Source organism: Ipomoea nil, unplaced genomic scaffold, assembly GCF_001879475.1.
Source record: "Ipomoea nil cultivar Tokyo-kokei standard unplaced genomic scaffold, Asagao_1.1 scaffold1622, whole genome shotgun sequence".
NCBI lineage: Eukaryota > Viridiplantae > Streptophyta > Magnoliopsida > Solanales > Convolvulaceae > Ipomoea > Ipomoea nil.
This window is the reverse complement of record NW_017618050.1, coordinates 557,351-582,364: the sequence shown is the minus strand read 5'-3', so window position 1 is coordinate 582,364 and position 25,014 is coordinate 557,351. Positions and strand designations below refer to the sequence as shown.

The window sequence follows — 25,014 nt, the reverse complement described above, 5'->3', positions numbered from 1 at the left end:
GCTCTAAATTGTTACGGAGTAAAAGACAAGAAACTACAATTTGAAATGACATTTAGAATAACCTCTTTTTTTTTTTTTTTTTTTTTTTTTTTTTTTTTTTTTTTTTGCTTCAAATGCGCTTAAAACAATTAATTGGTCTAAGTTTCCGGTTCATTCCAAGGGAAGAGAAGCAGGAACTGACCCAAAAGGAATCGTTACTTGTGGGAATCGAATCCGGGTTATCTCAAAATTCTCCCCACCAAAGAAATTCATTTGCCACTTAAACTACCATGTTGAATTGGATTAAATTGCACATTTATGTTTATGTATATTATATGCTCAACAAAAACAACACTAATTAATGTTGAGTCTCAATCATTTGAGAACTACTCATTTGATGTTGGATACATCCATTCAAATTGGATGGGAAAAAAGGGGAGCGAGGAGCAAGGCAGCCCCTTCAAATTTTTTAAAATTTTCATGTGAGATACATGCATGAGGAACAAATGTTAACTGTCAAAAATAAATATCTAATTTTACCAAATATTTTTTTTATAAATTATTAATACAATTTGATTAAAAACTGCTAACACAATTCACTATTTATTATCCATGAATTTTCAAACAAGATGTATATGTAGCAAAATTTCGTCTATCAAGATTGAAACAATATCATTATGGCATATTACAATATTTGAATAAATTGGACTCAAAATTTAATTAAAAAAAAAAAAAAAAGAAGAATCATGCCTACTACATATTTTATTGCTTCTCTTCACTGAAAGTTGACAATCATAATTTTCATTCTATATTATTGCTTACGTGTAATGCGAAGCATTCACTAGATACTAATATGTATGTATACATCCTATACTATAAATTAATATCCTAGCAGGTAGGTCTTTTACACTAAATAAATGGTGGGTGAACCGAGCCAAATCAGGTTTGGTGGGAAGGGATGCGGCGGCGAATTCTTAGATACCCAAACTTTCCGGCACCAGGAGATGAACCTTCAAAGATAATTGGCAAATACCCAGTTGCTGCTTTGTATCTTCGCTGAATCTATACAAACAATTAATTCATTAGTAGTCCGAATTTGAGTTAGTTATACGACATACATACTCAACCTATTAAAGGGTTCGGGAGAGTTGAGTTGGGCACCCTACTCAGACTAATACCCGACCCCTATTTGACATCATGCCTAGAGAATTATTTATACCTCAAGAATCTTTTCGCTGCTGCGCAGAGAATTTCTGCCAATTACACAAACAGTTCCACCAGATCCTCCGCCCGTGATTTTTGCACCATATAAAGTCCCTTCAGCAGATTTTGATGCCTTAACATGCTGCACTTCTTGTACTAGCTGAACGAGCCTATTTGTTCCATCTGACCCTAGTCCACATGCACTGTAACTATAGTGGCACTGCACAACCCACCCACACTATTGTATTAGTATTATAAGCATTTTTTATCAACCACACACTTTCTAAATATGATACATTTATAATACCCTATAGAACCAAAAACAACCTAGTACCTGATACAATAGTTCTCCAAGAGAAGAAAGCTGATCATCTGAAGTTGCAGATGTTAGCAATGCTTTAAAGGCCTGAACACGAAATAGTGGTAAAATTGTAAGTTCAGAACAGTTGGAAATAATCATAGCTAAGGGGTTAAAAAAAAAAAGCAAATGAGAGGGATGTTCTCTAATTCAAAAAAATCCTCATCCATATATAGTGTACCTGTCAGTATATAAAGAGTGTTTCAAATTATTATTTACCTGCACACGAAAGTTCTCATATATAGGGTGTCTGGTAGCCGCCCTGACTCCATAGTTACGTGTCTTGTCAATTACAGTGACAGGATCATGATGGTTTGCATATTTTTCAAGGAATGCATCACCAAACATAGATTCGGGTAGCATTTTTCCATAAAGGGCTTCGTATCTGTAGATCAAAATGTTTTATAGAAAAATCAGCAAAAAAGGAACAGAACATAGGAAGTCCAAATAGGGTAGAAACTAAAGCATCACAAACTTTTACCTGTGTGGAGAAAGATTGCACAAGTAATCTAAGGAACCCTCTGCTTCAAGTAGTTTGACGCAATCTTCCTCTGGCTCATCATGGGTCACCCCATTAGCTGAAGGCGACTGACTGAAAAATGATGATGCAATAGACCTGATAATCTCTCGACCCATAAATGCTCCAACCCTTACAGATTTGTAATCTGCCCCTCCCACACTGCAAATATGTATGGTTAGGTTTGGTTTTCTGCAGGAGTAAAAAAGCGGGGAGGGAAGGAGAGACTAAATTCATGTCTGCAACATGAAAGTACAGATGCTGTAGTTAAGGCCATGTATTCGTGTGCACACAACGAACTTGAATATCCATTGCATAGCTATCGAGTGGTTGTGTTACACTTTTATTTAAAGGAAAAGGATTCAATCCTAGTCTAAGGGTTTGATGTACTTTTTTCCTGGTAATGAAGAGCAGAGTGCAGACATGCTATATATAACTTCAGAAAGTTGTCAAGACATATGATACTAATGTTATTAAACGAAAAGGATTGGGGAGCTTTAGGATTTAAACTGAATACCTGTGTCTTATTCCTGAATCAATTCCCCAAACTCTAATGTGGTCAGGAATATCCACAAGGCCTAGTACCTCAGCAGGCTGTGAAACCGAAAGAAGATAACCTTAAGATTTAGCTCAAAACACATGAAGAAGTCCCTATCAATTATTCAGATACCTGGCAAACCATAGCAAGAAGCTTGTTTGCTTCGCCACATGCAGAAGTCATCTGGTCCATTACACCACATGGAGCTCCAACAACATGGTTCTCTACCTAAAAGAGACGCAGGAAATTTAAGGACAGAACTAGGAAAATGAAACTATTGGTGAAAAAGCCAAGTGGAACCTAACCTTTTGACATAGCAAGGCAAGGTCCCTTGGGCTGATATTCAATCCTGCAAGTCAAAATTAATGACGCAGCTAGGTGATATTATGGTTACTTGAAAAGAAAAAAGGATAAAGATATGTATCAGGTAACATTGTACATTATACTAAATGTGGGTCCTAAATAGTTCCTTAGGAGTAGTGCATGCCTAATTCCACTAACAGGAAAGAAAAAAGAGGCTAATTTAAGTGATGCTGGTAGTTTAAATAAGCATGATGTATAAACAATGTTGTTCATTTAGAGCACGAAAGAAAAACAACTAGCAGGGAAATAAAGACACTAAGTGATAGCTAACCATGGTGATACAGCATACATAATTCTACTAGCAATGAATATGAAAGAAAAGACCAAAATATGTAAGTACCATGAGCTGCAGCAATTGCAGACATGCTAGCAACCTCCACCGATGCTGAGGAAGACACACCTTTCCCTTCTGGGACAGTCGAAGAGACCTAAAAATATGCATTGGTTAAACTTCAGGGCAAATTAAGAGGCATTTGAAGAGAACTGATTTCAGTACTTAAACAGTGCTGCAATTCAAGCCAATCCCACAAATAAATAATACGTTCTGCTTTGGAATTGCATGCCACAGCAATTTGACATACTAAAAGTAGATAGAAAGTGCTATCATAGAAATCAATCAAATCATGAACCCAATCCATCCAACTAAAGAACTATGGAAAGCGGGATGCCAATAACTAAGAAACTGAGTCCAAATAATCATTTCTAGAATAATAAGCCTTGAAAACCTACAACATCATACAAAACCACCCAAGAAGGGAACTGCCATCAGCCCAGACATTACATTTTTGAAGCTATGGCAAAGGATTTCCAGATGAGAAATGTTCTTAAGAAAGAACTACCCAATACTATATAATATGCAAGGTTCAGAACTGATGGAAAATTATAATTTGAGAATGCAAGGGTATCCTCCAATTTGATAGGAAAATATATTGAGTGAATGATATGATTCAAAAGGTAGACCGTTTAACCGAGTTGAGGTACTGGCATTTCAATTCAATTCAAGAAATCAACAAGGCAGGAAACTGTAACATATAAACCATTATTTGAACTCCAGTTATTGACATAATGCATAATGAATCTTGCCAGGGAAAAAACCACAGGCATACTAATTTTTGTTTTCTTGAAATTCTTCATTGATAAGATAGCTTCACCTTAGCGGTCAGTCCCTCACACCAATTTGCATGATCAACATAATAACCTCAGACATAAACATGAATCTCTTAAAATGGATATAACCATCAACATTTAATTTAATTTTTAGAGATGATTTAAAAATTTAAAAAAAAAATAAAAAAAATAAAAAATAAAAAAATAAAAAAATAAAAAAATAAAAAACCAGAAGAAAATGCACTAAATTTTCAAACAAAATGCCAAGCTCCAAATTAGCAGATAGACTTACCAGCATGCTAATACTATTTTCAAAGCGAATTCCTAGTTCCTTCATCAAAACAAGAATTGTTCCTGCAACGTATGCAGCCCATCTAAAACAGGAATCAAATTAGTACAACATAAACATCCAATCAACAAGTCAGTACAAAAGAGATTACAGAAGAGTTAAAAACCTTTGAGATGGATCTCGGGAAAAGTATTCCCTTGCCTTCTCATACGACATTGGTTCTTCCCTGTCCAAAAAATCTGATAAATCCATGTCAAAGGTGGGACCACGGTTGCTTAGTTCTGATCCATATGATACCTAATAAGGACAAATGTTAACAGAACAAGGCATCTATTAGAGGTTAACAACCAAAGACATGCCATACTATAACACACTTCATACAGTGTTTTCAATGGATGGAATTTAAGCTGCACACCAAGTCTGTAGAACTTTCTAAAAGAATACACTTCTTAATCCTAATAATATCATAAATAAAAGCTTGTTACGGTAGGGTGTGATGGCATTTCAAAGTCAATCACACAATTCAGAATATAACCATCAACAAAATAATATATTAATGCATACTACATATATTTCAAGCAGGTGCAATCTCTTTTATTTAACTTGACTTGCAAAAACTAAGAGGTCTCAGGTTCAGTCCCCCATTCCCTTCAGATGTATCCAAAAATAAAATTACATACAATTTGCAGGACTGGGGTCGGTCCCTGTCCTTTGGCCTGTTGTCGAGCCTGAGCATGCTTCCACAATTTCTGTTTACTTGGATGAATTGTTTGTACAGCAACGTGGCAGGCCTCTTTGATTGGCATCTGTAAGTGTGAAGGAATCCGATAAAAAAGACAGTGACACTAATAAGATCAACAATAAACTTACAGTTACTGAATACTAGTTAACAACAACAATCATGGTGAGTATGCAGCAAGCCGAGAGGACTGCAGTAGTATACTAGACATGAGGAGAGATTTATTCTTTGTTTCAAGCCAACTTAGTAGATCATGCTTAAGACCATAACAGCTTACCCAAATAGCCTAGGCTCTCTTTATGGCACAGATAGAAGAGATATGTATCTTTTATTGAAGACTTTAATTTAAAAAAAAAAAAAAAAAATTTAAAAATAGCAGATTTTGTAAAATACTAATATAATGTACGTGAATAGGGGTCAAGCAACAGATTAAGCAAGACAAAAGTCCATACCTGCAAAACAAGGCTCCCAGAATAGTCAGCAATTCCTCCCATGACATCTAGCCTTCCAGGAGCCCTTGTCACAATGATGTCTTCCTATAGACAAAAAGGAATAAGAAGACTAAGACAGTCAATGCATGCAAAGGAAAGCAAATGGCCAAAAATAACAAAGCTGAATAAGAGAAGGAACTACATAATTCACAAAAATTACAAGAAAAGGGCAGGAACAGGAAACTTTCAGATGTTTTTTGGAAATATGAAGCATATACTAAAATTGCAACACAATGCACTACTAGGCATTCATGTGTATATATTCAAACAACAGATTCAAAACCTCCAAAGAAACATGTTTTTATTATCAAGACTAAGATACCACGGATGAGTAGCAAGTTGATGGACCATACATGCATAAAATAAAATTGCAGTGTTCCACATGAATGTGAGCCACTGAACCAACAAGCCTAAAATTACTTTTATTGGAATGATTTAGGACAGAAGGTGTTGAATAGGAGGGGCATTCAGCTTCAACAGAAATTGATCAATCAACTGAAACTATGCAATATTTAAATGAAAAAAGCCTGACCTCCCAGTTGAAGAGACCAGCAGCAGCCTTTTGCTCCCTCTTCTGGTGCTTCTCAGTATTCAGTGGAGAATCATAGGTTAATTCTCCTAAGCTCTTCAAGAAGCTTGCTGTATCTGACAGTCCGAGAAAATCGCCATGTAGAATTTCAAAGTTTTTGGGGTGTCTAGAATTTCAATGCCAAAAAATCAGTTTTCTGAGCCTCCAGCAGATACATTGACATGGACTGGCAACAAGGTAGCAGAAAACTTACAAGGTCGTTACAGAATTAATGTCTTCTTTTACAGAAGGTGGTGATCTAGGGCGAAGGCCAAGTTCATTTTCTGCATTTGCATACCAATCTGGCACCAAAAGATCTCTTCCAGGTACTCTTTGCAATTGATATCCAAGAATTATAGCATCGCGTAGTCTTCTTGGCCCACTTAGCTACATTGCAAGCAAAATAGAAACATGCATTTATGGTTCAGTTCAGAGTCTTCTTATGAATCATGACTCATTCATGCTAGCAAATTTCTTATGCCTTCAATTTAAAAATATAAATAGATGCAAATGACTACATCATGTTAAATAATAACGGTAGCAAAATGTGTAAATACAAACCCACCAAAAAATGAAAAGCAAACAACTACGCAAGCTTCTCTTAAAAACAAAATAAAAGGTATCATAGAAAGGAATGTCTATTTAAACATAACTAATTGTTGAAATGGATAAAAGGGGATAGCTTTCCATATACCTTATCTGATGTATAGTTTTTACCAGTAGCAGTATCCTCCAAAATACTAGCCGCAACCTGAAATACAATATATTAGAACAAAAAGTGTGCTATTTATAAAATCATTACAAAATATGTGCTTAAAAACATAAGAGTGTATATATTTCAGAGGTCGTTGGTGAGAACAAATTGTCATGTTCCTGAAGTTATTAGTTTCTTCCACACATGTATTTGTTCAATACTACAGGTATCCCTTCCCATTCACACAATCACTCTAAAAGAAACTCAAACTTCAGCTTTGTATGCATGCCCCTCAAGTCATTTGTATAACCCCACCTCCTACCCAAACCCCCAGTTTCTCTGTTGCCAAATAAAACAAAGAAAAATAAGAACTTCATCAGTATAATGAAATGACATTCTAATATTTTCTGTTCCTTTTTTTTTCCTTCTCAATTAGTCCTAATATTTCCTGTTTTACCCATTCATTTTCTGAAGGAAAGAAGACCAAAATGACTCCTTGTGAAGATCTAACATATAAAAATAACATCAACATGTTAGTGTTTGGTATAAATATCACATCTAATAACTAATCCAACTACTGGGGAAGGGTCATACTACTTGAGAGTAAATATAAGAGGGCAACACTATCAGGGATGGTAAAAAGTCAAAATGTGAACAATGAAAAACATTTTAATTTTAAAACCAATAACAAATTATGATGGATCAAAAATGAATAAGTGAAATACTCCAGTTTCAAAAATATATTTGAATTTAAATTTGTCACAATGGTTATATGCCTCCAAGATGGTTAGAGGATTGGGTGTAAGATAATGATCCACCCTTAATATGAAATTCTTGCCTAGGAACTCATGATTGGAGATCGTGTTAAAAGAACAAGTTTAATAAGAAATAAGAGGGGTACCTCACCACCATTAGTGCCCCCCTCATAGCAAGGTGTCAGACTAATTGCACGTTCAAGGTAAGGTCTCCAATGCCCAGTAAGTAAATCCCTTCTGATCATCTCGACACCACCTTGATAGTACTGGTTGAAATGATATTTTTATGATTCCATGTTAAAGTACATCATCAGCTAATAAAGAGAGATCTATGACGACGAGAAAATGCTACAAAGTCAAAATATTGTACCTCAAGCATATTTCTTAGGAAAGGTTCTTCATTAAAGTAGTCTCTACGCACAAAGACAAATGGTAGCTTGTACGCCAGGGCCTCACTGACAGTACCATATCCAATTTTTCCTGTAGTAGTTGTCCACTCCAGAAGATTAAGGGAAACAGCACTATTTTCTATCTGGATACAAATGAGTCTGAAAAAGTTTTCACTAACCAAGCATACAGTCAGAAGCTGCCATAAGGTCAGGGGTGTAAGCATCTTTTGCAAGCTTAATAAAGTTTGGAGGCAAATGCTGACTATCAGAAGCACCACAAACCTGAATTCATACAACCAAAATGTAAACCAAATTGCTGAAATACCATGATATATTGTCGAGGAGAGTAAAGTGGAAAAGGAGGTACCAGACAGAGCCAACCAGAAGGTAAGTACTCCTCCTTCAACTTCCAACCTGCAGGCTGTAAATGGATAATTGCAGAATTAAAAAATGGTATATGTTTTCAAGATTAAACCTCACAAATGATACATTTCTTGAGACTATTTCTGATATCATGTTACATGAAGGACATATACAAGTACCAAGGAATAATAGAAACCACAAATACCTAATAAATACAAGCATCTAATAAAACCCCAAAAAAGTGGTCCCCAATACTTCAATACTTCATCTCTTAACCATTGAAGACCACACCAACTATAAATAATATTTTGTTGGCTCAAAAATGGGAGATAAAGTATATATGCTGTTTCCATATCTTTCCCTTCAGGCTAAAATAGTGGAAAATGAATCTAACTTTGGGATGCTCTGGATGAAGGAGAAAGTGCTGAAGAACAAAATAATACTACAATTTTGCAAGTAGATAAGGAGCTGCAATACATAAATTTATTAATGTGTATATGTATAGCACACACAAAGACCACTTTTAGAAAGTGGAAATGCAACCAGAACTTTCCTGAAGATATCTGACAATCTAAACAGTTGTGTATATCAGATACAATCAGAGAAACTGAAGATAGGAGGACACACCTGCCCTCCAAAGTTGAGAATTACAACCTTCACGTCCTCTCCAATTCCAAGTTCTCTTCTCACCTAGAGCATTACAAGGAAAATAATATCATTTGAAACCAACATCTGAAAAGTAATATACCAGTGCTAAACTGGATCAAACATTCTCACTCAGACCTCTTCACGGGATTTGTGCAATCTTCGGACAACCAGAGGTACATCAATTACATCTCGGAAAGCTGGCACTGTGATGTTATTTCAGACGGGATTGACACCGTTAGACATTTTTTAGCATTTAAAGTTCATATGTTACAAGAAGCAAAAGAATAACAAAACAAAAACTCCCAATGAATGAGCAAGCAAACATACTTGGGCAGAATCCTGGGAGCCGGATAAGGAATTCACAATGAGAATAATCCTCTGCAATCTATATCCAATAAAAGACTAATAGTAAGAAACTTTTAGGATGTTTGGAACTTATAATGTAAAATGAAACAAGTCAGTAATGAATTTTTTTTAAACAGTATAAAATGAAAGTTAACAGAACTGACAACCAAAAAAAAAAACAAAAAAAAAAACAAAACAAAACAAAAAACAAAAAACAAAAAACAAAAAAAAAAAAACAAAAAATAATTAAATTCAAGAATGAGAAGAGAATCGAGACACAAAAGAAAATTGTACTCCATTAATTGTTACTCTGTATATTACTTTGTTAACCATTACATAATTCAAAAATCTGTAAATGAGCATATTGGCCAAAAAGGGTGAAAAAGAAAACACAAGATAAAATAGGTTGCTTCCATGTGCAATAAAAGGGTAAAGGTACTGAAGATTTAAGCAGTTTAACCTCAGTTCACAGAGAAGTCAGTTTAAACTTTATAGTTTATCATTATGTAGTTATATTTCTTCCACTACTAGCTATTTATAAATCAATTAGACTTTCAAGAAAAATTGTTATTTGATCACTAATTTTTTACAAATTTTTCATTTTGCAGAGATTTTTCTTGATTACATTATTTCCTCCATTCTTTCCATAAACAACATAAAGAGAATAGTGGAGAAGGTGAGAAAAGCCTATGGGACCTATTTCAATCTCCAATGAAAAGCTAATAATAGAACAGCATCAACATAACCAACAAAAAGCTTGCATTAGTTCACCTGCCAAACTATTGACCGATGATGATTTCCAGCTGCCATGACATATTCAGCATAGATGAAATCCCAGCTGCAACAGAAACAATTATAAGAAATAAAATACAAGGCAGAATACCACTTTATGTTGTAACAAAGAATATAATTTTATTTGTAGAATTAAGCAATTACACTTGACAGAACACAGCATGAAATAATGAACTTTGCTAAAGAGAAATGTTTTATAAGAAGTGAGTATTCAATAACCTGAAGTTGGTGACACAAACAGAGGGAATCCCAGCATCAGCTGCTGCCCGGCAAGCAACTGGAACAACATCTGATACCTGTTCCATTGGAAGAGGTATAAATGTCTAATAACTCCTCTCCAATATGGCAATATACATGTTCAATTACACAATATTTTATTTGAAGTAAAAGTTCTGCAAATCTTTAGAGAGAACACATGGAAATGCATATGCACTCAGACCAAAACATTGGAAGAGTGTGTGTAGTTTCCCCTTTAAGTCTAAAGGAAAATATCCCACTAATTAGAGAAAAAGGGATAATGCTATAATAGAATTTTTTATTTTTTTTTTTCCTACCAAGTATGCTACTATTTCAACATCAGGAAAAAAAAAAAAAAAAACAGAATATATAGTGTGAAAGATTAGGTAACAAAAGATGAATCAAAATGCATTTTCTTTATCTGCTAAACACCTTTAATGGTATACAAAATACTTCTAACGCAAGCAAGATGTAAGTCCTCATAGTACTTGTACAGTAAAAAACAGTGAAGAAAACACTGGTAATTTGTTAATGAAATGCAAGATAAATCACTTCAAATACCACTAAGTCTGCCTTGATGGATTTCAGCCACTCCACTTCCGTAGCCAAAACAGATGCACGAGGTACAACAGCTGTTTCAGAATACTGAACCAATTAACACAAACAAAGAGTTAATACAGCAGGCAATCAAGCGTGATGGTACAATTTACAGCACCATGCGAAAACAATAGCCATACTTTTTCCAACGACGCAAGACGATCCACTGTCAAAGCATCCGCTTGAACTGCTCCACAATCCAACAGTACCTGCAATCATCTCATCACATCACAGGTTAAAATACTTATGATCGCAGAAGCTAAACACAGATGCCTCTACAGTCGGAATTTAACGTCCTGCTAACCTTGCGAAGAAAAAGTCTAGAGGACTGTATCTCAGATGTGAAAACAAAGTCTGGCGCACCAGTGATCACATGCACATCATGTCCAGCGAGAATGAGATTCCGAACAACCTAACCCGGGAAAAGAGAATCGGAAAACAAGCTTAAAAGTGTTGTACAGTTCATAATCTTATAATCTTAGCCAAACACATAAACAATGAAGTTAACAATCCTTGATTAGGGGATTTCCCCTTCGCCTCCAACAAGCCATCATTATCACCACGAATTAACATACTACAAACATCATCATCATCATATGATCATTTCCTGGAAAAATCAAACAAAAAACTGAATCACATAATCTTACCTCGACAACACGAGTAGCGTGTCCGAATCCATGGCCGGTGACATAGTAAGCAAAGACGAGAGGTTGTTTAGCAGCCCCCATATTTGTGCAATTCCGTGTGAAGCAATATGCAAAACTGGAAGTACGGAGCAGAGAGAGTGCTTTGTTTGGGATGGGAGTTAGATGAAAAGTGAAAACGTCGCAGTCCTATAATATCGGGATTTTGGAGGATGCTGACATCAGAATGGGTCGGAAGCCTTATCTTGTTTCAGTTTTCCCGTTTTGCGTGTCCGACTACGACTTAAACAATAGTCCAACTTTTAGGGGGCGTTTGGTTCAGGTTATATAAGATAACCAAGGGAATGTGACATTCCAAAGGCTCACATTCCGGTGTTTGGTTCATATTATCTCAGGGAATCTAACATTCCCAAGGAATGTCACATTCCCTCCACATAGGATTTTGAAGGGAATGTGATTCCCTTCAAAATCTTAGGTAATCTAAGATAACCTTGGTTATGTTAATTATATTATATATATATATATATATATATATATATATTTTTTTTTTTTTTTATTTTTATTATGTTATGTTAGTTTATAAAATAATTTTGTTTCTCAAGTTCAAGATTTTAGTTAATATTTTAAAATCATGTGATTATATATGATACCGTTATCTTATTTATTTATTTTAATTTTTAAATTTATTAAAATATATGAAAATATGTTAAGGATATTATAGTGTGTATAAAAGATAACCCTAAACCAAACATCATTATATTATATACCCCAATTTTAACCAAACACAGGAATCTAACATTCTCAGTAATCTAACATTCCCAGCAATCTAACATTCCTTAAGGTAATCTTACATTCTGTGAACCAAACGACCCCTTAGTAACCAAAAAGGTTTGTTAAGTCAAGCAATCAATCACTCTCTCATCTCAAATTAATAATGTTGTTCCATTGGGAAGATTATGCTCAAAAGGAATTAGATCCTGGTACAGTTGTACACATTGACATTAATTTTATCTCTTAAATCATTAAATACTGAAATTTACATTATTTATATCATCTTAAATATTTTATCAATCGAGTATGAAATTCTGCGTAAAAGATTCAAAAATTAATAATTTTGTACAACATAGTAATTACCAAATTAAAAATTCTGTCCATAAATTTTTTTACAAATTAATGTACAAGAATAATTATTATTTAGTAACATAATTTTCTTATATAATTTTCTTACTTACACTTTCCTTTTGAATAAAACATACAAAATTTATAATTCCATATATATATACACACATATATTTTAACTAAGGTATAACATTTTATAATTAAGGAATTAATTCTATGTACTAACTGACCAAGATTTAAAAAATAAAAAAAACGCGTGAGGTTTGTGCGTAAAGAATTAATTCTATGTACTAATTGGGCTATTGCCAAAATTTTTTTTAAAAAAAATGTGGTAGCAAATTTGTAATTTTTGCATCTAGGTCAAAATTAAGGTGAGCGGATCTGTGATTAATGTGCGTGAGTTTTGTATATAAGATGCGTGAGGTTTGTGCGTAAAGTGCGTGAGTTTTGTGTTTAATGTGAGTGGGGTTGTGCTTAACGCGAGTAGTTGCTAAAACTTAAAGTGTGGACTTTTGTGCTTAAGGTGCGTGAGATTTGTTCTTAATGTGAGTGGAGTTTGTGCTTAATGTGCGTAGGGTTTGTGCTTAATGTGTGTGAGGTTAGTGATTAATGTCAGTAGTTGTTAAAACTTAAGGTCTGTGAGTTAATACTTAAAGCGCGTGGGATTTGTGCTTAATGTGCGTGGGTTTTGTACTTAATGTGCGTGAGTTTGTGCTTAACAGTAGTTGTTGAAACTTAAAGTCTGTGAGTTAATATTTAAAGTGTGTAGGTTTCGTGCTTAATGTGCGTGAGGTTGTGATTAATGTGTGTGGGTTTTGTACTTAACGTGCGTGAGTTTGTGCTTAAGATCTAACACTTAACGTGACACCCCGTAATCCAAATTCTATTTAGGGATTAATTAAGTAATTAATCCTAATATAATTGGTAATTTAATTCTTTAAATTCCTGAAAATTCAATAGTCGGGGACTAATAATTGACTAGTCAACCCAAGTCAAATGTTGTACCTAAAGCTTTATGAATAGTTCCCTTGTTCCCTTACACTTTCTCATCTTAGTAAGGGCAAAGAAGACATTTCCCTTATGATTGTATTCCAAGCTAACCTAGAAGACATCTCTCATTTCTCTCCTAACACTTTGAAATCAAAAGCTCTTACTTATCTCTAAAAACCTAGCTAGCTTTCTCTCCAAGCTAAGATTAGGCTTTCCAAGATCTTCAAAATTTGTCTCCAAGATTCCACCTTTCCTACTCTTGAGCATCTAGGAGGGTAAGATCTATGTTCCTTTTGTGTTTTTAGTGTTTTCTAAGGTATCTTTTCCTAAAGATGAAATCTTTATGATCTTTTGGTGTGTTCTTTAAGTGGGTGTGGAAGGTGAACCTTGTTAGGGGCTTTGAGAAGTGTTAAGTGAAGGTTTTTGTCTACAAGAGGTAACTCATGCTCTACAAAATCTATTTTGCTTACCTATATGATGATTTATTGGATTCTACATGTGATTTTGCTATGAAATGTGAGTGTTGATGCATTGTCTTGTGAAAATGCATATCTAGAGCTTGTTATTAGGGTTCATGTGTGTCATTGCTTGGTTATTCCTTTGATTCAAGTCATTTTGTTGTGTTTGGTGAGATTTGGCATGTTTTGGACTTGAATTTGAGCTTGGAGTTGAAAATCCCCGAAGGGATTATTTTGTACAGGGCATTGTACCCGCGGGCGGAATGGCGGGTAGGCGTCCACCCGCCGCCCCACCCGCGGGGTACGTGGTGTGTGGGAGTGTGTTCCCGCGGGGTACATATATGGCGTTGTTGGGGATTTGTTCCCCGCGATTCTTTTGACTCGGTATTTGATCTTTTGACTTCCCGATGTTCTTTAGTGGAACTATTTGAGTGTCTTCTTGATGTTTCGTATGTCTAGAACTATATGGTAGGATTCCATGTAGGTTTTAGTGTCTTGAATCATGCTAAGTGTTCAACCTTGTGATTCGTTGAACCATGATGAGTCTTGTGTGTTCTTCGGAACTATGTTTACTTTACCCGTTTGATAAGCATGCTAGTTCGGTGTTCAAATGCTAGCGTGTGTGGTTTGTTCTTTCCTATTGTGGATGATGACTTGTGTTGATCATCATTGTTGTCGGATTGTGATCATTTCCTTGATTGAGTATGGTTTCATATCTTCGTTGTGATCCGTTGATTGATTCCTATGATGGTGTCGTGTGTGTGGCTGTATCGGGATTGCACGATTAATGGTATGAGACATTAGTCACCAAGGTACGGCAGTGGTCCTCGTGGTGGCCATGACGCGATTATGGAGTTTGTGACCTTAGTGATGGGTTCACGTATTTCTTGGGAGGCATGTGTTGCCATGTGTGTGTTCGGTACCTCGTGTACTATGAATCGGTGGAATCGTTGGTGGGGGACGACGGTCCCAGGAGGGAAAATGTTGGAATTGGATGTACATGGGTCTTGGAGGTAATGGTTGGAACTAGCTATAAGGTTGAGGGTAGCTATAAGGTTGGAATCGGGCATAAGGAAGGCATACTAATTCGTGATGGGTGATGTCACGAAGGCAAGTGTTGCCGTTGTGTCTATATTCGTGACGAGTAATGTCGCGAAGGCATGTGTTGCCTTTGTGTGTCTCTTATTCTCTTGTGTTATGCATGTCGGGTGATGTTCTACTGAGTGATGGTAGAATACGCCTTGAGCCGTTCTTGTGTGTCCTTGTACTTCTTGTGGTCTTGAGATGTGTTCCCGTGTCTTTGTTGAGAGTGATATTGAGTCTTGTGATTGACTTCTACTCTTGGCTTTGAACTTATATATACTATATTCTGTTTCGCAAATGATTTTGTATATATATCCTATCTATGTATGATATTTCACATGTATTGGTGGGTTATCAGCATCATTCGCTGACCGGGCGTCGTCCCATATATTTATGTGTTTCTTTCAGGTTCCGAGTAGAGACGAGCGCGGTCTATTGATGGCTAGCATAGATCCCTGAGACCTTGTAGTTGTTTTGGCCTGTGTGCCTATGTTGGATTTAGACTTGTTGTCGTTTGACCTTATCCTTTGTAGACAGATTATGTTGATGTTGTTTACGTCTGTGCGTTCACCATAGTGTGGGCGTGGCATAACACTCTACGTTTTCCATCTATTTCATATCTAGACTTCCGCTGTGTATGTTTTTTATGGTTAGATTATCTGCGTGATTAAGTTTTAAATCGGTATGGAAATCGGGGGTGTTACACTTAAGGTGCGCCATTTTTAGCTTATGCTTATTTCTTACAGACACGCACGCTTTTTTTTTTTTTTTAATTTTGGGATAAAGTACAAATAAGCCACTGAACTATTTGGGGAAAAGCAATTAAGCCATCGAACTCAAATAACCCCCAAATAAGCCATTGAACCCGAAAAAAAAAAAAAAAGAGCAATTAACATTTTTAACAGGTTAACTCCAGGTTTTTACTGACTGGATTGCCAAATGTTTATTTTATTTACGTTTTTTTATTATTATAATCCATCTGCATAGTAATATATTTTAAAGTAATTATAATCAAAGTAGTTTCGTCTTGTCTAGATCTAATTTATTTATTTATTATTTTTTTAAACAAAAGATCTAGTGAAAAAATAATAATAAATAAACAAATCAAATCTCAATAAAACTATTTTGATTATAATTATTTTTAAATATAATACTATCCAAGTGGATAATATTAATAAAAAAAAATAATAAACGTAAAGAAAATAAACATTTGGCAATCCAATCAGCAAAAACTTGGAGTTAACCTATAAAAAATGTTAATTGCTCTTTTTTTCAGGGTTCAATGACTTATTTGCTCTTTTTTTCCGGGATCAATGGCTTATTTGATGGTTATTTGAGTTCGATGGCTTAATTGCTGTTTTCCAAATAGTTCAGTGGCTTATATGTACTTTATCCCTTTAATTTTCATTGATTTGAGCCGTTGATCTAAATTTGATCAACGGCTCAGATCTAACCGCACAACCGCACGGGAAGCTATACCCACACCTGAACCCTTCCATATATATATATATATATATATATATATATATATATATATATATATATATATATATATATATATATATATATATATATATATATATATATATATATATATATATATATATATATATATATATATATATATATAGAGAGAGAGAGAGAGAATAAAGTTCAAATGCGGCGGGGTCTCCCCGTGCGGCGGTGCGGCGAAATTTCAGAATACACCAACAGTGTTAACAATATGCACCAACAGTGTAAGAAAAACACACCACAATGAAATGCAATAAAACATCACAAAATACACAAGAGACTCAAAAAAATACACCATATAACTCACCACCCCCAATGGTGTATATCCGAATACTGTATGGTGTTTTTACTCAAACCTAATGGTGTGTGTTTGGTGATGCGTACCTAATTTGTCTCCGTTTTTTGTGGTGCATTTTCCTACGTTGATGGTGTATATTTGTTGAACTATTGGTGATGCCGCACCGTAAGACACTGCCGCACCTGAACTCGCCTATATATATATATATATATATATATATATATATATATATATATATATATATATATAATATTTAGTTCTCGTGCGGTTGTGCAGTTAAATATGAGTCATTGATTTTGCTTAAATCAACGTTCAAAATTATCAAAAGAAAAAAATGCGGTGACAATTTAATAATTTTTGCATCTAGGTCAACTTTAAGGTGCGTGGTTTTGGTGTTTAATATGTGTGGGTTGTATGCTTAAGGTGAGTAGTTGTGGATGGGGGGGGGGGGGGGGGGGGGGAGGAGAAAACGCCAACCACCCCACCCCCTTTGGAGGAGACGAATGAGGAGGGGGTGGGGTGGTCATCATTTTTTATTTTTATTTTTATTTTTATTTTTTAAAGATTTTTAATTTAAAAATTATTTAAATAATTTTTAAAATAAAAATTAAATAAATTAGTTTTTTTTTTGAAGGTCAATCTTGCGATTGTATTAATGAATCAAAGCCGAAATAGCGTCAGGTGGGATAGCATCCCAGTACATAGCTTGATCCTGAGTAAATGCTAACGTAGCTAAAGTATGCGCATGTAAATTAACCTGCCTAGAAATATAATCCAAAGTAATACGATTAAACAACGACATAAATGTCCTGCACTGGTCAACTGTGACCCCAACGTACGAATGGGTCGGCGTATGATGGTGCCTGAGCATCGCTGCCAATTCCATGCAATCCGTGAGTAAACTTACTGATGTGGTGTCCCGTTCAAGTAGCCAGGACAAAGCCTCCTTGTATGCCTGAGCCTCCGCCATAAGTGGTGAAAAACAAATTGGTAACTTGCCATTCCTTGCTGCCACAAACGAGCCATCTGGCACTATAATTACCATGCCGTAAGTAGCCTCGCCCGTGTTGTGCCGGAAACCCGCGTCCACATAACATCGTAGACCACCCCCTCCTAGGCCATTCACATGGTCCGCCACCGGTGCCGGGTTGGTTCGGCCAACATGAGCAGTGCCGTACGCCTGCAGTGCTACGGTGGCTGCTCTGACCAACTGGGTAGGCCGCATCATTGATCCCTTCCAGACAGCTGAATTTCGGGTTCTCCAAATATAATATAATATTGCTACCATTAACCGGATCTGCTCCTCCGTCAGGACTGCCATAACCCCTTTTAGCCATGTTGTAAACGAGTCTGCAACAATATTAATAATAGGCAATTGTGTTATATTCCAAACAAGTCTAGAATATTCACAGAGCACTAAAGCATGCAACACATCTTCATGATCTAAACCACACATAGAGCAAGTTGGGTCCACCTCCACCCTTTTAAATATCAAGTTTAGGGTTGTTGGCAAAATATCAATTAAATAAATTAGTTGATCATAGGTAATTGATCGAAAATTTAACGGTAAAATTTAATAATATGACCAAATATGATATAAATTGAATAATTATGTATTTAATTTTCAAATTTTAATAATCAATGATTTAAATTGAATGATTTAAATTGATATATGTATTATAATCAAGAGACTAAAAATAATATTTTCTATTATTATTATTATTATTTGTTGAAGGAATTGTTGGAGTACGTAGCCAAGTGTTTAGGAAGAAAGGCACAAGAGAGAGAAATGGATACCCGCCAAAGGTGGATCTCCCCTCGCACACAAACAGATTCTTACTCGATCTTCAAATGTCTCAAAACAATTATGCCTCCTTTCTTTTCTCCGATCCCCTTCCAAAAAAATGCAAAGTTTTTTGTTTTAATTTGCTGGTTTTCTCATGTTGGCGAGATTGTGATGGATGGAGTTGAGAAATTAAAGTTATGAAGAAGCAGGTAGGCATTTTTATTGTTGGGTAGAGGTGCAGAGAAGCAAATGAGGAGAGGGGAGAGATAGCGATCGAGGTGAGGCGAAAATGATGATGGGAAGCCAATCACTCCCCAAATTGGTAGCTGTGGCAATAGACAAAGACAGAGGGAGCCAAGTTGCTTTGAGATGGGCAGTTGATAGTCTCCTCACCAAAGGCCAATCTGTGATTTTGATCCATGTCAAGATCAGAACTTCTTCAAACTTCTCCCATTCTGCTTCACTTTATTTGTCTACCCCAAGTAACTAACTTCATTTCTCTCATCTCTACCTTAGTGTTTTAATTTCTTTGCCCACCCTATAGGACACGGAAATACAAATATGAACATTGTCATAATATTTTATGTGTGAAATTGGGAAATTCTTGTTAGTTATGTTGTCATTGCTAATAATATAAGGTTGCTAGTGTAGTAATACATACTTTTGTTAAAAATATAGATTACATAAGCAATAGAATGATATATTATTAGATGACAGAGTTATAGGTGACTGAATTTGCCAATGACCTTGTAGTCTTGTAGCTCCCTAAATGGGAGGTCATGGTTCGATCTCTAGTGGCGATAGTATTGACTCTTGTCTTTAGGTTGAGAAAAATGGGAGGTCAAGGTTCGATCCCCGTGGGACAATATTGACTCTTTGTGCTTCAGTAGGTTGAGAAAGTAGTTAGAACAGATAATGCATTGTAACAGAGTCAGTAGTACTATATAAAAAAAAAAAAAAGTTAAAGGATGGGGGATGGCAATTAATGCACTATGCATGGTGTTATACAACCGGGAAATTAACTGAAATGGTAAAAAAAAGCAACTTTTAAAACTTGGACAAAAGAAGGAAAAACTCGTTTGCAACTATTTACTTACTTTGTGCCTTATCTTCCATATATACTGATTTCATCTGATGCAGGGTTGAGCCAGCCTTCTGATGAAAGTGGGCTGATGAATGGAGACGAGTCAGATCCAGAGACGCGAGAAATCTTTCTTCCATTTCGTGTTTTTTGCATGCGAAAAGATGTTAGTACCAGTTGCAGCCAGCTTCAATTCAGTATACACTACTTGTGCTTTGGATCTATATATCTATCTTTGTTGCCTGCCATTTGGTTTAGAACTTATATATATGATGATGATGGGTTTTGTTTACAGGTACAATGCTATGAAGTCTCGCTGGAGCATTCTGATCCTTCCAAAGCAATTGTTGAATACGTAAATCGAACAGCGATTGAGGTTGTCATTCTGGGCGCTGCAACGAAAGCAGGCCTTCTTAGGTGAGCCTTGCATGGAAACTTGAGACTATTTGAGTAGTGAAAATGTTGAATTTGGTGATCGAGAGTAGAATTATATAGCACGAATGAGTGAGTTCTTAAAGGATGCAGAACTGATGGGGTTAAGTTCAAAAGCTCTGATTTGTTGCTTTTTTGCATGTAAAAAGATTTAAATCAAGAGACATTCCTGGAATAGTGTTGAAAGGAGCCCCGGATTTCTGTACTGTGTATATCATCTCCAAAACCGGGAAGATATCCTCCACGCGATCTGCCTCTCGTCTGCCTCCATTCATCCATCCACTCCGTCACCAGATGGCACTGCAGATGAACAACAACAAACCGAGTGTAGCTGAGGTGCCACCACCCCGGGTGGTGCACAATCCAAAAAGTCACTCTTTGGGATCCTCTGAGGCACCTGTCAACACTGTAAATAATGATATCAAGTCAGTTAGTGTCCTGTGCTCTTTCAAACAAACACACAATTATAATTATAACTATATATATATATGATTCTGAGGCCTAACCGGTTGTTACTAGTGCAACAGGTCTCCGTTCATTCACAGGAGAGCCGCGAGTGGAAGGCCATATGAAATATCCAAACACGATAATCTTGACATATCTTTTGTCAGTACTGGAAGGTCGAGTGTTGATAGCTTTCTCACGTATACAGAAAGCTTGGACGATGGACCCACCCCTCCCCGGCTTTCAGGTTTCTCAGAAATCGAAGACAATAATCTCGAGGGGTTAAACACTGGACGAAGATCAATGGAATACTTGTCACTAGATTCATTTGCCCCTGACAGAACCCATACATTTAACCAGGTTACTAAGTACTGATTTATCACTTCAATTATTTGGCCGATATATATATCCTATCTCACTTCCTTCTTCATTTTATACTGTAGGAAGATGTGGAAGCCGAAATGAGAAGGCTAAAACTTGAGCTCAAGCAGACAATGGAAATGTATAGCACAGCCTGCAAAGAAGCCCTCACCGCAAAACAGAAGGCAAGTGAGAGTCTTCATCCTTTAACCCATAGCTTATGAGAGTCTGCATTTTGGTTTTAGCCTTGTTAAAGAGAGAACATATGGGTTTATAACATGGTATCAGAGCCTTGGAAATATAAGAGAGAACATATGAGTTTATAAGGCTCATTTGCAGGCATTGGAGCTCGAACGATGGAAAATGGAAGAGCAAAAGAGATTAGAAGAGGCACGATTTTCGGAGGAAGCTGCGCTGGCGCTTGCAGAGAAGGAGAAGGCGAGATCTAAGTTGGCGATCGAGCATGCAGAAGCAGCTCAGAGGATAGCGGAGCTAGAAGCTCAGAAGAGAATCAGTGCAGAAATGAAGGCTCTGAAAGAAGCAGACGAGAAGAACAAGGTGCTGAGCAAACTGGCACAGACGGATTACAGGTACAGGAGGTACCCGATCGAGGAGATCGAAAGTGCAACAGACTACTTCTCCAAATCCCGCAAGATTGGAGAAGGCGGGTACGGGCCAGTCTACAAATGCTATCTGGACCACACACCGGTTGCAGTTAAGGTCCTTCGCCCCGATGCTGCCCATGGAAGGCAGCAGTTCCAGCAAGAGATCGAAGTGCTAAGCTGCATAAGGCATCCTAATATGGTGCTTCTTCTAGGAGCCTGTCCAGAATACGGGTGCTTAGTATACGAGTACATGTCAAACGGGAGCTTAGAAGATCGCCTTCTCCAACGTGGCAACACTCAGCCGCTTTCTTGGCAGCAGAGGTTCCGAATTGTAGCTGAAATCGGGACAGGCCTCCTATTTCTGCACCAGAACAAGCCCGAGCCATTAGTCCACCGCGATCTAAAGCCAGCCAACATCCTTCTAGACCGAAACTTCGTGAGCAAGATTAGTGACGTCGGGTTGGCCAGGCTAGTCCCTCCATCCGTAGCTGATAACGTTACGCAATACAGAATGACATCAACTGCAGGAACCTTCTGCTACATTGATCCCGAATACCAGCAAACAGGCATGCTGGGGGTGAAATCTGATGTTTATTCCCTTGGGATCATATACTTGCAGGTACTCACAGCGAAATCGCCAGTGGGATTGACTCATCATGTGGAGAGGGCAATAGAGAAAGGCCTGTTTTCTGAGATGCTTGATCCTGCTATCCGGGATTGGCCTGTTGAGGATGCTTTGAGACTTGCCAAGCTTTCATTGAAATGCTCTGAGCTCAGAAGAAAAGACAGACCAGATCTAGGCATTGTAGTGCTACCAGAATTAAACAGATTGAGAGCACTAGCAGAAGAAAAATCATCCCCATTCCAGTTATATGGCCCCGCTTCCTCCCCAAATCAAAGCCAAGTATCTCTCTCTCAGGTAACTCTATATTTACTGCATATAAGCAACAGTGTTTTTTACATTTGGTCCCACGACTTTTAAATTCTTGCCATGTTTGATCCCTCCTACTTAATTTTCGGACTCAGACAAGTGAGTTATCTTGAAATGTAAAGATCTTTGTGTTCAGCTGAGTTAGATACTCTGTTGGGCCGGGGGCGTAGGGGGTCCCTTGGGGTTGGGGATTCAACCTTTTGGGAACAATAAAATGCAAAATTGTCATTTCCATATCTGGTTCTTAACTATTAATTTTTCCACATTTGGCCCATACCTAATTTTTTATCACTGGTGACCAAATTTTAGGCAAGTGAGTTATTTTGAAGAGCAAAATTGTCATTTACACTCTCCTTCTCGAGAAGTATAAGAAAAAAGTAATGAAAAATGATTTTTTGCCCTTTAAATAAGTCATCCATGAGGCCGTGATAAGAAATTAAGTTAAAATGATCAAATATGACAATTATTTAAAAGTCGTGAGTCAAATATAGAATAATTAATAGTCAGGAACCGAATGTGAAAATAGTCACATAGTCATGTGTTGTATGCACTTCTTCATTATAGATACTATAGCTTCATGCATTCAGCATAAGTTTTAGGAAAGAAGACATTTTGAGGGATGATTTTTATACTATACATGCAGGAAAATATGAGTTACCCCCAAAGTTTTGAAAGCTCCAGAAGCAGGTCAAGCACGGGGGGCTTCTAGTGCGTAGGTTGTCTTTATTTTCATTCTATTACAACGTTTTAGACTTCTTCTCTTCTTTGTGTTGGAAGTGCACACAAGTGTGACATTCTCATTAAGGTTTTACGATAAAATGTTACTATATTTTAAATTTGTAATTTTGTATAAATTGTGCTAGTTAAACATACCTGTTCACTGAGTTCGATTCTTGTCAATATTCTTTTGGTCTATTACAATTTACTTAGTTTTCTATATAATTTGTAAACTATTAAACATGAGTGGAGTTTACTCAATGCATACCATCAGATAATCATTGCGGTGTTTCTCGTCACCCAAGAAAAGACATACCACTTTCTATTATTTTAATATAATTTTTACGTACAATATTTTACTATTTCTATATAAAGTTAGTTTAACCCTTGTTGGGAATTCAATTAACTACGTGAATATTGAAATGTTATAATGTGCAATTCAAAATATGGTTTATTGTCATAAGTAATAAGATAATTGCACGGTCTCGAATCTAACAAGCACTCTTAATCCAAATTGAAGCAGTCTATAAGCCAAAACTGTTATAAAGTAATCAACAATAATGGAAATGTCATCACACTATATGTATATAGGAGGACTAGTATAACAAGTGGAATTGTTCCCTTATGGCACGTTTAACAAGTAGAACTCTTCCCTTATGGTTGGCTTACGTAATGAATTTTGAGGGAATAAGAATATTATTTTATGGAGAATGAAATAAGTAAAGAATATAACAGGAATAGGTCTATTCCATGAACTAAATACACTGTTACAGCACGTTTGGTTCCTAATGAATTTTGAGGTAATAGGAATGTTATTCCATAAGGAATGAAATAGGCCAGGAATAGACTAGGAATTGTATTCTATTGTTTGGTTCGCGGAAGGAATAGACTTAAGAAATTATATTAAAGTGTTTGGTTGGTTTAAGGAATAGAATGAAATATGTTTCAAAAGACATAAATACCCTTATAAAAATATGTGGTGGTGTTGTTGTTGTTGTTGTTGTTGGTGTTGGTGGTAGCGGCGGCGGCGGCGGCGGCGGTGGTGGCGATGGTAACAGTGGCGGCGGTGGTTGTGGTGGCGGTGGCGATGGTGGTGGTGGTAGCGGTTAGGACTGTGCAACGGACGGATCGGTTCGGTTCGGATGGGAGAATACTTAATTCGCACGGTTTTCGGATTGGAGAAACTAAAACCGATCTTGGCTAAAAAAAATTATAAAATCCTTTCGGTTTTTGTTAATTCGGTTTCGGACGGTTTTGTCGGATAACCGAGTTATGATCGGGTTTAGCAACATCAAAATAAGTTCCAGAAAACTATGAAAATTTGAAGTAAACATAATTAAAAACTAAATCTTGAACTAGTAATTAGTAAAGCACTAAATTCTAAAACAGTAAAACTAGTGGCAAATTAATCAAAAGGCCAAAACGACATTGCTAGGCAACAAAACAAATTTAATGATTTACACTTTACAGCTTTCAAAATTACAGATCCAAATCAATTCATCAAAAAACCATCCTGAATTCCTGATCAGATATCAAAATATCATCAAATAGCCATCTTGAATTCCTGATTCCTGAATTCCTT

At 36.4% G+C, this 25,014-nt stretch overlaps 2 protein-coding genes across 3 annotated transcripts; one reads left to right on the top strand and one right to left on the bottom strand.

Moving 5' to 3' along the window:
• Nucleotides 1–733: 733 nt before the first annotated feature.
• Nucleotides 734–11,908, bottom strand: LOC109191389 (L-arabinokinase-like). Of its 2 annotated transcripts, XM_019342031.1 has the most exons (29): nt 11,620–11,908; nt 11,277–11,384; nt 11,113–11,181; nt 10,937–11,020; nt 10,358–10,434; nt 10,118–10,184; nt 9,329–9,386; nt 9,137–9,204; nt 8,981–9,043; nt 8,358–8,411; nt 8,170–8,272; nt 7,972–8,081; nt 7,748–7,867; nt 6,847–6,903; nt 6,367–6,539; nt 6,117–6,279; nt 5,546–5,629; nt 5,035–5,160; nt 4,521–4,651; nt 4,358–4,439; nt 3,299–3,386; nt 2,901–2,944; nt 2,728–2,823; nt 2,575–2,651; nt 2,022–2,219; nt 1,760–1,925; nt 1,517–1,588; nt 1,199–1,402; nt 734–1,041 (listed from the first exon to the last, which is right to left on the bottom strand). In XM_019342031.1, the coding sequence occupies exons 1-29, from the start codon at nt 11,698–11,700 to the stop codon at nt 919–921; spliced, it is 2,946 nt and encodes a 981-aa protein (XP_019197576.1). In that variant the 5' UTR covers nt 11,701–11,908; the 3' UTR covers nt 734–918. The 2 variants fall into 2 exon arrangements, with proteins under 2 accessions (XP_019197576.1, XP_019197577.1); XM_019342032.1 differs by lacking the exons at nt 10,358–10,434; nt 11,113–11,181; nt 11,277–11,384; nt 11,620–11,908.
• A 6,940-nt stretch (nt 11,909–18,848) lies between these two features.
• Nucleotides 18,849–23,585, top strand: LOC109191393 (U-box domain-containing protein 52-like). The gene is made up of 8 exons (XM_019342039.1): nt 18,849–19,344; nt 20,003–20,109; nt 20,239–20,360; nt 20,525–20,800; nt 20,903–21,179; nt 21,263–21,364; nt 21,519–22,703; nt 23,359–23,585. The coding sequence occupies exons 1-8, from the start codon at nt 19,152–19,154 to the stop codon at nt 23,422–23,424; spliced, it is 2,328 nt and encodes a 775-aa protein (XP_019197584.1). The 5' UTR covers nt 18,849–19,151; the 3' UTR covers nt 23,425–23,585.
• The last annotated feature ends 1,429 nt before the right edge of the window (nt 23,586–25,014 follow it).

Bases quoted from the DNA above. Each gene is read 5' to 3' on its own strand.
- LOC109191389 (XM_019342031.1), bottom strand. From the start codon at position 11,700: ATGGGGGCTGCTAAACAACCTCTCGTCTTTGCTTACTATGTCACCGGC. The intron at 10,435-10,936 runs GTATTTGAAGTG...CCAATGGAACAG, and splicing joins CCATCAAGGCAGACTTAGTG to GTATCAGATGTTGTTCCAGT. The intron at 1,403-1,516 runs GTACTAGGTTGT...TGGGTTGTGCAG, and splicing joins TTGGAGAACTATTGTATCAG to TGCCACTATAGTTACAGTGC.
- LOC109191393 (XM_019342039.1), top strand. From the start codon at position 19,152: ATGATGATGGGAAGCCAATCACTCCCCAAATTGGTAGCTGTGGCAATA. The intron at 19,345-20,002 runs GTAACTAACTTC...CATCTGATGCAG, and splicing joins ACTTTATTTGTCTACCCCAA to GGTTGAGCCAGCCTTCTGAT. The intron at 21,365-21,518 runs GCAAGTGAGAGT...GCTCATTTGCAG, and splicing joins CCCTCACCGCAAAACAGAAG to GCATTGGAGCTCGAACGATG.